General features: G+C 34.7%; 1 protein-coding gene across 6 annotated transcripts in view; it reads left to right on the top strand.

The window, feature by feature from the left end:
• EPHA5 (EPH receptor A5) overlaps positions 1-14068 on the top strand; it is a 402903-nt gene that overhangs the window by 355514 nt on the left and 33321 nt on the right. For all 6 annotated transcript variants that reach the window (XM_037829891.1, XM_037829889.1, XM_037829895.1 and 3 more), the window contains 2 exons: positions 11962-12023; positions 13377-13586. In XM_037829891.1, the coding sequence (XP_037685819.1) occupies positions 11962-12023; positions 13377-13586 (272 nt within the window). The remainder of the gene's footprint in view (positions 1-11961; positions 12024-13376; positions 13587-14068) is intronic.

Raw genomic sequence — 14068 nt, 5'->3', positions numbered from 1 at the left:
GTTCAGCTCTTTCACCATATCTTCCCTAAACTTTTTGAATTGACTTATTAGTTGTTTGAATTCCTGTATCTCAGTTGAAGTGTAAGTTTTTCCTTTGACTGGGCCATAACTTCATTTTTTGTAGTGTAGGTTGTAGCTTTCTGTTGTCTAGACATGGTTTCCTTGGTTACCTCAATCAGGTTTTCCCAAACCAGAATGGGCTCAGGTCCCAGAAGGAAGAAATATTCAGTATCTGGTTTCCCTGAGGGTGTGTCTTAGAAAATTGGTCCACCCTGTGATGCCTCAGGTCACTGTGCTTTTCTGCCCAGCAGGTGGTGCCTGTTAGCTTGTTAGCCTGTAATTCTTGACTGGTGTAAGGAGTTATGGCTGTTTTCTCCCAGGTTCTAGGGTCTGGTTCTGAATGGAAGGCAGGTAGTAGAGCTGGACCCATCCCTTTCCTCTTAGAGAAGATAGACCCCCTAGGGGGAGGTCATTAGCATTTTAATGGTCTCTCTCTGCCTGTGCTATCTCCACCCTTGTCTGGGTCAGAGCACTGGGAACTGAAAATGGCTCAGGCTTTCTCCACTGAGCTGATAAAGGAACAGAAAGTCCCCTTCAGAGCTAGTCCACAGTGACTGTCTGGCTCTCCAAGGTCAGTTGTCACCCAAAGCCTCTGTCTGCTTGTTGGAGATTTGTAGCTCATAGTGAGCAGTTCACACTCGCTAATTAAAACCCCAGTTGGAGCTCAGCTGAGCTATATTCACTTGCTGGGAGAGAGCTTCTCTCTGGCACCACAAGGCTTTGCAGCTTGGGCTGTGTGGGGAGGGGTCTCCCGACTTGGATCTGCTGTTTTTACGTACAGATATTATGCTGTGATCTCAGGCATTCCTCCCAATTCAGGTTGGTGTATGATGAGTGGACTGTCACGTTTGTCCCCCCGCAGTTATTCCAGATTATTTACTAGTTGTTTCTGTTTTTTTTCAGTTGTTCCAGGGGGAATACTTAGCTTCCACTCCTCTCTATGCCGGCATCTTAGATCCTCTGACTCTTTTACTTTTTATAGTAGTGAAATATTAATTACAAGTTTTGATTGAGGCATTGAAGTTTAAGATTTAATAGGACTACTATAACCATAGGTGTCCTTCCACCTTTTAAGCAGCTTAGTGCAGCCAAATGTATTTCTTTTATTCATTTTCTTCACTGAGGTATTTTGATAGTTACAGGGAAAGCAATAGCTTCAAAGACTGGAAAAGTTTCTTGACTTACACTAATTGTTAAAGCAGATATAGTTTTTACTCAGTCTTATTTAATCCTTCCTATCTCTTTTAAGTGTTAATGTCTTGAATATGTGTTTTATAATAAGCCTCCCAATATATGGATTTTAAATCTTGTTTCAGCCACCCAGTTATGTGGCACGTAACTGAAAGCTTTATTTTCTTTTGCTCCATTCTTTCTTTGTCATTCCTATGCATTTTTATTCCTTTGTTTGTCCAACATACCATGGATACCATTTATTAAAACCATCCAAAAGCCCTGGCAGGGATCATTTTTTAGACGTTGTTTCAAGCGTTAGTTCAACTTCCAGTTTCTGTTAATCAAGTTTTAAGTTATATATGGAAAATATGCTCATAAGCAGTGTATATTCAATAAATCCTCTTAATGTATAAGTGATTTTAATTGATTGCATCTTCATTTACACCATTTAGCTTTTAAACATGGAAAACAAAACAAAAAAACAGGGACAAATATAAACAAAAATCTTTCTACAATAAAAGACACTAAAACAGAAGAAAATACTCACTTCATATCTGGCTAGTTAATTCCAGAATATAATTCATTCACAAGAGATTCTGGGTGAGAATGTAGAAAATCTTCAACAAAAAAATGACCGCAGCAAAAAGTATCATATTGATGACTGACTGTACTTTTGAATTGGCATGCATTTCCAGGAGATTGTTTTTCTCCATATCTTAAACACAAATCTCCAGTAAGAATTATCATATGAGAATGTAGCAAAAGAATAAAAACCTATAGATCTGAGGGTTTCTTCATAATATAGATGTGTTTTTCCTCCAGTTGAGTACACACCTGTATTATTCTCCTATAGAGGACTTTCAGAGAGGGCATCACTGGAACAAGAAGGGTATTTGGAGGTATTGTGAGAAAGACTGGGACAAGTGAGAGGCAGGTGGGGGATAAAGAAGAAATAGGATTTGGGGAAAAGAATAAAATAAATAAAATGTTTTTTTCAAAAATTAATATCCCTGTGATGAATGGGCAGGAATATTTGAAGTAAGAAAATGATATGAAGAAGATGTTCACAGAACAATGAAATAAAATTGGAATTTGAACATAACTGTATTCTATCTGAGGGGAAGGACCTCGAAAGGACATCAGTGATAACACATAGTGCTACTGTTGGAATGACCGTCATAGTAACAATGGTTGGGTAAAATTGATTCCTAAGCAGGAATGGTATTCTCTAATATAAAGTATAGTTTTTAATGATAGTAATAGTAATAATAACAAACAAATATTTGACAAATTTAATGTCTTCATCTCTTCCTTCACATGGCTGCCATATTTAACTTCCTCAAAATAAATTCTGACCATGTCTTCCCATTCCCAACAGCATAACATTAAATTCCATAGGCAGTCAATCTGCACTCTGTAATGAGTTAACAGGTGATGTTATAACAGTGCCAGATCATGATTATTGTCATGGAAGACAGTATTGCATATTGGTCAAGAACAGGGACTATGGATTTAGCTACCTGATTTTGAATTCTGGTTCTGCCAGTAACTACTAGGTAGTTCTACACAAATTAGTTGAATATTCAGGACCTTAGTTTCCTCATCAATAACATGGGGTGAGAATAGTACCTATCACATATCATTTTTGTGACAATGACATGGATTAATACAGGTAATGCTTAGAATGGGCCTGGCACAGAGTAAGTACATAATAACTACATAGTGTTACCCTTCCATTTCTCTCTCCTCCTATATCCTGCACTCCTCCAGACCTATTTTACTCGGTCTATTTTAATGCACCCTGATATTTTGAATTGCCTACATTCCCTCTTTCTCTGAAATTTACACCTTCATTTTCACTAACCCCTAGTTTCCCTCAAAACCCTATTCATATTCCATCATCTCCATGAAAAAAATTCCTCCTCACCCTACCCAGACGTAATCTCTTCTGATTGTGAGTATTGTAGCTATTCTGAGGATTTTTGCAACATTCTTTAATGTTCCTTACATTTAACTTTGTCTCTTTTGCATATATGTTTAAGCAATCTAGCTAAAAATGAATGTTTCTTGAAGGCCTGGATCATATCCTCCATATTTATGTAAACCTGTAACAGCTAACCCCAAGCCAATCTGAGGTCAGCTTATTAAACATTTTGAGTCTCAATATCAAACCAAAAAAAGGAAATAATACCTACCTTATAAGATTGCTATACAGATTAAATTAAAATTTATGTGTTTGGAAACAAAATTGCATGCAATTATGGGAGTCAAAAGTATTTATTTTTAATTTAAATGCATGCATCAGATAGTAGTAGACAACTACCAAACATCATTAGAACTAAATCTTCACCTGCTTCTACAAACCCTTGATTTATCACAAAACTTGTTTTATATGAATGAGTCCTGCGTGAGATAAACCAAGACAAACTAAAGTCTTCATATATTTTATACGCACTTGAAAGCTTTATCTTTAGAGGAAATGTCAATGTCAATAAATGAGTTATATCAAATTTTGTAAATTAGAACCTAGTCTCAAAAATGGGACTCTGGTGGAATACAGTTTTCTAATTTCCAAAACCCTAATCAAATGTTTCATTTGATAATGTTGCCCACCATGTGGCTACACATGTAGGGAAACCAAGATAAATATTTAAAATGTATCTTTCTCTTTACTTTTTGTCCTGTATGAATTGAAACTGTATTTCTCCTTTCTAACATAGCTCTCTATGTTCAATTTAGGAAGTCTTCAGCTTGTTTTTAATTTACCATGTTGCACCTCACTTTATTTGTGTCCTTAATTTCATGCTCTCTGATCTGATGCTAATTTATTCAGCAATTATTCTCAACCTGCAGCACACAGATAATGAGACATAAGTGCAACTAAATCTCATGATTTTTCTGATTGAAACTGAGTTAGGGAGTCTGAAGTAGCAGTGCCATAGGTGGTGCCATTATGAACCTTCATTTTTCCTGTATCACAGCATTAAGTGATAGAAACATGAGAACTCACTCAGATTCCCACTGTGATTTGTTGTAAAACAGGAAACGTCATAAATAGAGATGTACTCTGGAAAAGTTTCATGACAAATGACAAAAAAGAAAAAAAAATGCAGGTCCTGGCTTAATTGAATCGTTTGCACTGAAAGACACTTAAGTGTAATATACACAGTGCCAGCTTTGACTAAAGAGATTCAGGGATAAAATGAAATAGAGAAAAAATATTTCCCATTGCAGCATCCTTAGTTCTTTAAGATATAATTTTCCCATCCATGGAAATTATTAACAAAATTAAAGTTGTATTTTTATGTAGTCTTAGAAATATTCTTTTATTTCTTAATCTAGGATCATATATGAATATACTGAGTTCACCTACAAAATTGATAAATTTAAACAAATCAGGGGGTTAAAAATACTAGAGGAATATTAGAGAAATATTTCCCTCTTTCTTTTTCCTTTCTATGCCCAAGGAATGGCACATTCAATGACCATTGATTATTTCAACTGTCACATATTTCTGACTTATTATACAAATTTTATAATTGCCTTCAAAATATATTATTTCATTCTATCTTCTGAGATCACTTCCTTTTTACAGACCCTTAACATATTTTGACCAGGCCTATTCTAATACTCTTAAAACAAGTCCTCCCATTGGGCATTTTCTCACATTAATCCATTCCTGACTGATTTTATGCGATCACTGCTTTCCTACTAGGCTTTATCACCAAACACACACATCAACAAAAATACATGTTCCTTGATACTGACCCTGATATAGTTTAGTCACATCTCTAAATCCTACTATTTTCTTTCCAGAAAACTACTTATTTCTTGTTCTGCCCCTTTGAGACACTTCACCTGGCCCTAGAATGTCCTCTCTACTTGTCTCAGCTCTACCTGACATTCATGCTTAATTCAAATGTCGCCTTCTCCACGAGCTATGTCCTTTACCTTTATTTTTCCTTCTACCCTTGTGTCCACCTGACATAAAGTACACACTTAATAATGCTGAACCACTGAGGAAAAGAAACTTCCCAGATCTACATTAGAATGTAAGTTTCTAAGGGCAGAGATGTTTTTTTTTGCTTACCTGTGCATTTCAAGTTGGTAGATTGGTACCCTCAAGCACAACACTTAACATATTTGTTGAATGAATGAATCCTCAGCCAGAGGCAATTTCAGCATCTTAAAACTCCAGTAGCATTTTCCTGCCCTTTGTCATAGTATACATCATATTATAGTTAATTTGTACATATTTTACCACCCATACAACATAATGGCACATGTTCATATCACCACAAGTATCTATCAGAGGCTTTGGACATTAGTTAATTTAAAAAAGTGACTGAAATTAAATGAGTAAATAAAATGCGTTTCTATAAAGATTAATAACTAGTCATAATTTAGATTAATTTATAAACTTTATTCTATAATACCAAAAGTTTTTAGGGAAAAACAAAAATTCCTGGGAAGGAAATGGCCAGAGAAACTTTTTACAAAATATTGCATATAACAGCTGTCACTACTACTAATGATTAACGTTATTATTAGGCATTTACTATGCTTAGTGGTTTTTATATATTATCTCCTTTACTCTTCACAAAATTCCCTATGCTTTAGGCATTAATATATGTTACCATTTTACAGATGGGAAAAATTAATGTTAAAGGGGTTAAGTACCTTGTCAATGTCATAAAACTAGCATGGGATGTTAGGTTTCAAAACAACTCTGACTCCAGAACCCAAACTCTTAAACAATGTATATTAGCAAACTAAAACTCATCATTCTACATAAATTGGCAAGAATCATTCATTTATTCAAAATGTACTCACTGAGTACTTAATACTTGCCTATCACTGATAATCAGACTGAGCCACTGCCTTTATGGAACTTGCATTCTGGGGTGGAGGAGAGAGACAGAAACTGAATAAATACATTCATAATATGTTAAATAAAGAAAATAAAACCAGGGGAAGGGATTAGCTATGGCTTCTGTTAAGAGTTGGTAGTTGCACTTTACTTAGAGGAAGGCCTCTCTGATAACGATACCACTTGGATAAAGTGAAGGTGTGTGCCTTGCATATATCTGTGGGGAGAAAGTAACAGGAAGAGGAACTAAAAATGTTCTGATGCACCTGCATGGCATATTCACAAAACAGCAAGAAGACCAGTTTTTCTGCACTGGAGTGAGTGAGGGGAGTCTGGTACGAACATAGCTCAGGACAGATCATGTAAAAAATAATTGGTCCCAATATAAACAATCTCTTACTCTGAGCCTTGGAGACTTTTGAACAAACGAGTAACAGGATTTGATTTATGCATGATCAGGATCACTCAGGCTGCTGTGTTGAGAACAGACTCAAGGCTATTATTTAAGCTGAGAAGCAGAAAGGGGGCTACTGAAATAATTCACAGATCCTTGTGGATTAGACGAGGCTAGTGAGTTAATAACATGGACAGTATTTCTTGGCTTCTGGAGATATTTTGAAGGCAAGTACAGTCAGTCTTCTGGTGGATAGGATGTGGAGTGTGGGAAAAACAGAGGAGTCAAAGACAATTCCTCATTTTCCAGAGTACTTGGAAGAAAGGGGTTGCCATTTATGGGGAAAGTATGGCAGGCTCAGGATTGTGGTTGGCAATAATCAGTATTTCAGTTGTGGACATGTTAAGTTCAAGATGCCTATTAGCATCCAATTACATATGTTGCGTATAAAGTTAGATTTCCTTTTATTACTAGGATATATAAATGAAACTTTTTCATGTGTAAGTATGCTTCCATTTCACAAAAGCCAATCAAACTTTATGAACCAATGATAAACCATGATGAAAATAAATAACTTTAAAACTGAAGAAAAAAAGGAAGTCAGTTCATTAGTTTGGTCACTGTTTTTCTTTGTCAGGGCATATTTCAGGGATTAATAAATGCATATGACATAATTATTACAGATTTTTAAGTGTTCTTCCTGATAGAGGCTAAATCCAATCATCTGAAAAACAAGTATAGATTGATAGACAAGGAGGCATATATTAACTATTAGTAAATGAAATTTTCTCTTTTTCATATGATTTTCATACTTAAAATATTATGCAAGTCTAGAACTAGATGATCATTTAGGAATTATCTGTTTTGTGTTTTCAAATATGTTGTATTTGAAAAATATAGATATATTCATATAATACATATATTTACATTTAGAGAAGAACAATTGAAAAAGAGTAAATAATATTAAATATTTATTTTTACATGAATAGGCATGAAAATGATACCTATTTGGGATAACCCGAACTCTTGGAAGTTATTTAGTCTAAAACAATACATATTAAAAATTAGCATGCTATTTAGCATCAAGTATGTGAGTTTTTATTATAAATGAAGGTAATACATTTGATCTCCCTGGGCCACTTTTCATTATTCAATAAACAAGTGGTTAGATTTGATAGTTCTTAGATTCCCTACCTCCTTCAAAAAAAAGTCTGTAATTCTGACTCCACAACTAATTATTAATCATCTTCACTCAGGTCAGAACAATGCTACTTTATTTGTAATTTGGAAAATGAATATCTAAAGGGAAAGTTTATTTCAGTGTAAACTATCTGAAACAAAAGAAGACATTATGGAAAGTTTGGAATTTCTCCCTATAGGTGCATTAGGCACTTTCATGGTCCTGTCTCAGGTGAGGTATTCAAGCTTTGATTTTATCATCTTTGAGTTACTTGTATGACATACCTATGATTACAAAGTTTATATTCACACATGAAAATAAATATTTGTGAAGTTTTAAAATAAAATATAAAAATTTAAAATGAATATTTTGAAATTATAGGCATTAGAAAGGAGTACCATAATGATTAATAATAATATAGTGCAGTGTATAGAGTAAGCATTCAGTAAATTGACATATTGTAACTTTTATATTTATCAATAATAAATGTCAATTTCACAAATGTTTTTCTATTACTTCTCAGACTCTGCCTAGACTGGGCCCTCAGTAATTCATAGAAAGTAATATGAAAAATCTTTTCTATGATTAAAATCATGTTCTGACATGTTTTATGAGCTCTTCTTGTATGGATATTTGATAATATACTTTAAAACTTATTGGCAAATCTACTCTTTGTCTACATCTAGCTGGATAATGTAATATGATTTACACTGTCTTATTAAATTAACAAGGGTTAGAGTAAGCCATGTTAATTATTACTGTGTCATTCTTGCAGGCTAGCAGGAACTGAGACAAAACATAAGCCAAACTAAATATAATTAGCATTAAAATGACTCAAGCATGAAAAATAATAGAATGGATTCTGAAGTATCTTTTTTTGTCTACAAAAGAAGATAATACTAGTTTGCAAATATTTAAATTGGTTTTCCCCTGTTTTCTGAAATATGATAGGTGTTTAGTTCCTATCATATTTCTCAAATAATAATTTTGTTTGTAATATTACAAACTACACTGTCAAAAATATTAATCTGACTTTTAAAACTAAGTGATACTGACTGCAAAATCTTACAGTGCTATTTCCAGGTATCCATCTCCCTAAATAGCAATATTTTTTCCTTTCAAAATATGTATTATTCAATGTTAGTAAATTTTCTGATCAGTGAATTTACTTTAGGGTATAAATTCTTTCTTCTAATTTCAGTGAATTTGGGGTTGAATTTAAGATACAAATTAATCCAAGAAAAAGATACTTTTACATGAGAATTCTAACCAATCCCTGTTCTACTTTGAGGAAGCAGTGGTAAATATTTGCATTGACTCATAACTGTAAGAAGAGTGTCTAAAGAATGAGGAGAAGGGGCAGAAAGAGAGAAGAGGAAAACTAAAAGTGCCTTTAAGAGAAATATAGGAAGAGTCCTGCAAGCATAAAGAACTTGGAATAAAGTAGGTAATGATATGCTAGATTTTTGTTTTGATGGCGGAAGTGTGATCGTATTCCCTTGATGACTGTTAGAATTCAATCTTTCTATCATTTGTGGATCTCTGTAAGTGAGGGGAGAAGATGAGGTAGATTTAGATAAAAGAGCCACATAGGAGAGATGGGCTGAAAATCCTTAACAGTCCAATTCCAGAAAAACTAGGTCTCCTAAAAGTTCAATGAGGATTAACATTCAGTAAATCCATATACTTTTGGCTATAATAGCCATAGAATAATTGGAATATTTCTATATTGTTTGGTATTTGGGTTTGGTAAAGCTGATGAAATGCAGTATACCAGAAACAGACTTTTAACAATGGGGATTTATTAGCTTACAAGTTTGCAATTCTTAGCCTGTGAAAACGTCCAAATTAAGGCAAGATCAGGACTTTCTCTGAAGACTGGTTACCGGGGATCTTGGGCTTCTCTGTCAGATAGAAAGGCACATAACAACACCTACTAGCTCTTCTCTCCTGGGTTTCTTTGCTTCCAGCTTCCATCTTCAGTGCCTTCCTCTCTCAGCTTCTGTGGGTTCTCTCTTAGCTTCTCTGGGGCTTTTTCCATGAGCTTCTCTGGGTTTTTCTGTGTGTCCTCTATCCTCTTATAAAGGACTGCAGTATGAGTATTAAGGCCCACTTTGAATGAGATGGGTCACGTTTCAGCTGAAATAACCCAATCAAAGGTTCCCACCTACAACAGGCCTACACCCACAGGGATAGATTAAAATGGTCTTTTCTGGGGTACAAACAGCTTCAAATGACCACATTTGATGAAAGACCGATGCTGGAGGTATCCATATGTCTTCTTTATATGCCTGCCCAGCTCCCTTCCTGGGTACTCCAGGCTCCCTGAAATCCAGCAAATGAAGGGTTAATGTTTGGTGTGGTGGGCTGCTCCAGGATCCTCCTCCTGCTCTCTGGCTGACATAAGTTGTGACAGGTAGGCACCTATCCCTAAACAGTTATCAAATATTTTGGCTAGCACCTTTGGGAAAAGTATAGTGGTCCTGGACATTTTAAAGAAAGGGTCCACAGATCAAAACGAAGGCTGAAATGGTCTCTGAGATGTAAGAATGGGACCAAAAGGGCCCAAAGTAAATTTTTTTTCTATTTTACAGTCTGCCTGAGTTCCATATAAATGAGAGTGGCAAAGACGTTAAAGCTTAGAAGCATTTCTCTATTCATGAACATTCATTGATTACAATTATGCTAAGGAGGAAATGCATTTATTACTATTTTATTGTTTATTTTTGTGCTGTCAGAGCCATTTACACATATAATCCAAATCACTTGATTTGCCTTTTTTTTTTAACTAAGGTATTACATTTCCATCCAGTTTTATAATCCGTATTCTCTACCTCATCTCCTGTCACTTCCTGATTTATAAAAAGAAAAAAAATCCAAGGCTCCAGGGATGTTTGAACTTGATGGACTCTTACATGACAAGATGCCTTGGCCCAAGCTCCCCCTCTGCTGGAATATATGTCAGCTCTTATTAGACCAGTGACCCCTTCACTCTGCAAGTTTAAGATCAAATGACATCTCTGGTGCATATCCTCTGCATATGTGATGTCTCACTGAGTGTAGGCAAATGCAAATATGAACCAAATGAATTATTACACAAAAACATTTTTGTAAATTTCATAAATTTTAAAGAGGATGAGAGAAATGTGTCTGTCTTCATAATGTACTAGTCACATTCCATTCTAAGAATATTACCTCTATATTAAAAGGATATAATTATCTAAATGAGAAATTAAAATGCCCTACCTTATTATTCTAAAACAATGAGTATTAAGTGATCTTGGGAAGAAAAATCCATTTTCTTACTTCTTATTTCTTTATTATGTGCAAAAAATCGAACTTTCGACATCTGTTTTTGTATTCTTGGAATCATGGCATGTATAAATATGCAAGCTCTAATTCTATGACCTGAATTAATCGCTTCTCAAGTAAAGTACAAATGCCCTTCTGGAGAATGCCATTAAGTTAATTATAATGCATTTGATGATTGTATAGGCCTTGTTTCCCTTCATAATACAAAAAGTTAATTAATAGAGGCATAAGATAGTAATTTTTCTGTCGTAAGGTCCCCTTGCTCTTACTTCATCATAGTTTAAATCAACACTTAAATTTTATGTAGTGTGTTTTTATTAAAGAGTAAAGGAGCATGTTTTAAAACACACTGAGGTTAATGTGGAGTGATAAAACTAGCAACCGTGTTTTAGATATTTTCTGGTATAACAAGGATTTCTTGACTTGTGTTTTTCATTTGGTACTACAGACATATTTTGTGCATTGCATAATTTAATGGCAGATAAGATATGATCTATTCTCTTAGCTTACATCTAGCAAGGAAATTAATCCACCTTTATAAAGTTGATAATGTTTACATAATCATAATGGCTAACTCTTATATAGCAAGTTCTAAGTTGGATAAACATGTAACTCAATGGGTAGTCACAACAATGCTGTGAATTAGATGCCATTGTTATTATTACCTCTGTTAAAATAGAATTTATCCTTAAAATAATTACTGCATAAATTGCTTCTGATATTGGCAATTGTGTAAGTTTTACATGTAAAAGTCAGTCTTTGTTATTATTTTTATGATACTTTGTCCTCACTGACCTCACCCATATTCAAAGTAAGATATTGTCATGTCAGGAATTTGCTTGCTTCTCAAGGGGATTACATTTTAATTAATATAAATACTGTAGACATTGACTAAAAACTCTCAGATGAACTTTATTTAGATAAGAATGGAAACTTAGAGCACAGCCATTTATAACACTGTTTTCTTTTCAGGTAAACCAGTAATGATAGTTACAGAGTATATGGAGAATGGCTCCTTAGATACATTTTTAAAGGTAAGATTTGGGTTTAATTTATTCAAGGTGTTATTTAAAAATTGAACAGAATGTACAAGTTGAAAGTGAACTACTTTGGAGATTTAGATATGCTAGATGTATCTACAAAAATTAACCTTGGTTTGAAAACTGTCTTTATCAGGAAACTTACACAAAGCCAAATTATATGCCCCTTCAGTTTTATTTATATGTTAATTCTCAAAAGAAGTAAAAGAAAGAAGATAGGAAGGAAAGAAGATGGGAAGGAAGGGAGGGAGGGGAGGCAAGGGATGTAAGAAGGGAAGGAGGAAGTTTATAATATCAGGCAGAGCAAGGAAAATTGTCGAAATGCTCCGTCTATTCGTCTACATTAATGACAGGGTCAGATGGTGATCTGTGGAGCCCTTGAGCACTCATGCCCCATCTGAAGGCTTGTACCAATGGAGTAGTCATGGGACAACAGCCAATATTTTCAGATATTCTAGTTTTTTTTGCAAGTCTTCAAACTGTAATGTTGGCAATTCACTCTATTTGTAAATACTTGTGCTAGGCAATGTAAAAGACTCGTGAAACTGGTCAAAACTATCGGCTGACAGTTTGTAACCTTTAATATAGCAACTATTGCTATTGATTAAGAAAGGTGATGAGACAATGGCACTGCTGACGATTATTTGGTGGCTCTGTGCAATGAATTGATGGTGGTCTACTGATAAGGTGAACTTCCCTTCCAATCTCCTGCCTTTACCCTATTCTGTTGGCAAATTTCTTTTCTATATCTCCAAGTTCTCTTGTCTCTTAAGGTCACACCATTCCTTTATTTCAAAATAACCATCATTTGAGTCTTATTCTGTGTGACTACAAGAAGTTCCATGACCTTTCCAAAGAGGGCAAATTCCCAAAAAGTGCTGGCATACTCCAGACCATTGCTCAGTCATCTCCCTCCCTTCTGCTGCTAAAGAAAGTTCCTTATTTCAGGTGGCCATTTCATCTTTACTTTAACATGCCTATCCAGCTAGCTTCTGTAAAATCACCTCAGGATCTGCAGGATTAACCCAAAGTAGGCAGAAGGTTGAAGTATGATCACACTCCACTGATGCCTCAGAATAAAGGAGTTATAATGCAGAAAAGAGCAACGTAAATGAGAAATTTGACAAGGCTTTCAAAGCCTTTATCTGCTTCGAATAGGGAAAGGATTGATAAACATTTCCAACTTAACTACATTTTTCCTTGCTGTTTCCATTTCCCTTCAGATAGAAATTGCCTATGGATAGTGATAGGGTGATAGTATTACTTTGGAGATTGAAGAAAAATCCTTTCATATTTTCCCCAAGTGATTGGGATTACTAGATTAATATTTCCACATTGTCTTTACAGAAAAACGATGGACAGTTCACTGTAATTCAGCTTGTTGGCATGCTAAGAGGTATTGCAGCTGGAATGAAGTACCTTTCTGACATGGGCTACGTGCATAGAGACCTTGCTGCCAGAAACATCTTAATCAACAGTAACCTTGTGTGCAAAGTGTCTGACTTTGGACTTTCCAGAGTACTAGAAGATGATCCTGAGGCAGCCTATACCACAAGGGTGAGATCTAACAGAATGAGTTTCTAAAACACCAGACTAGAGGCATTAAATTTTTCAAGATTTTTAAGAGACTAGCAAAATGGCATTTCTCCAATGAAGATGAGAGAGCGAGAGAGACAGAGAGAAAATCCAGAAAATTATCCTAGTTAGCTGTCAGAAATTCAGATATTAAACTCATATTCACCCTATGCATCTTGCTAATTCATATGTTCTTAAAAATGCTGAAAATAGGAAGTTTTACTTGAGAATTGAAACACTATAAAAATCATACCAGTTGTAAATATAAAAGGAAAAAGGTAAAGAGAAAATTTCCTACATCGAAAGTATAAATATACATGTGTATGTATATACATTACATAAATTATATATGTATCTGTATATGTAAACATTCCTAGCATTATTGGATGACTTAAGCTCTCTATACTAAAGTGTCCTCATCTGTAAAATAAGTATAGAACTATCTAGACCCTACCTTTTAAGAA

This window comes from Choloepus didactylus, chromosome 3 (genome assembly GCF_015220235.1).
Source record: "Choloepus didactylus isolate mChoDid1 chromosome 3, mChoDid1.pri, whole genome shotgun sequence".
In the NCBI taxonomy this organism is placed as follows: domain Eukaryota; kingdom Metazoa; phylum Chordata; class Mammalia; order Pilosa; family Megalonychidae; genus Choloepus; species Choloepus didactylus.
Note: the sequence above shows the minus strand (reverse complement) of the source record. Positions and strands in the feature narration are given on the sequence as shown.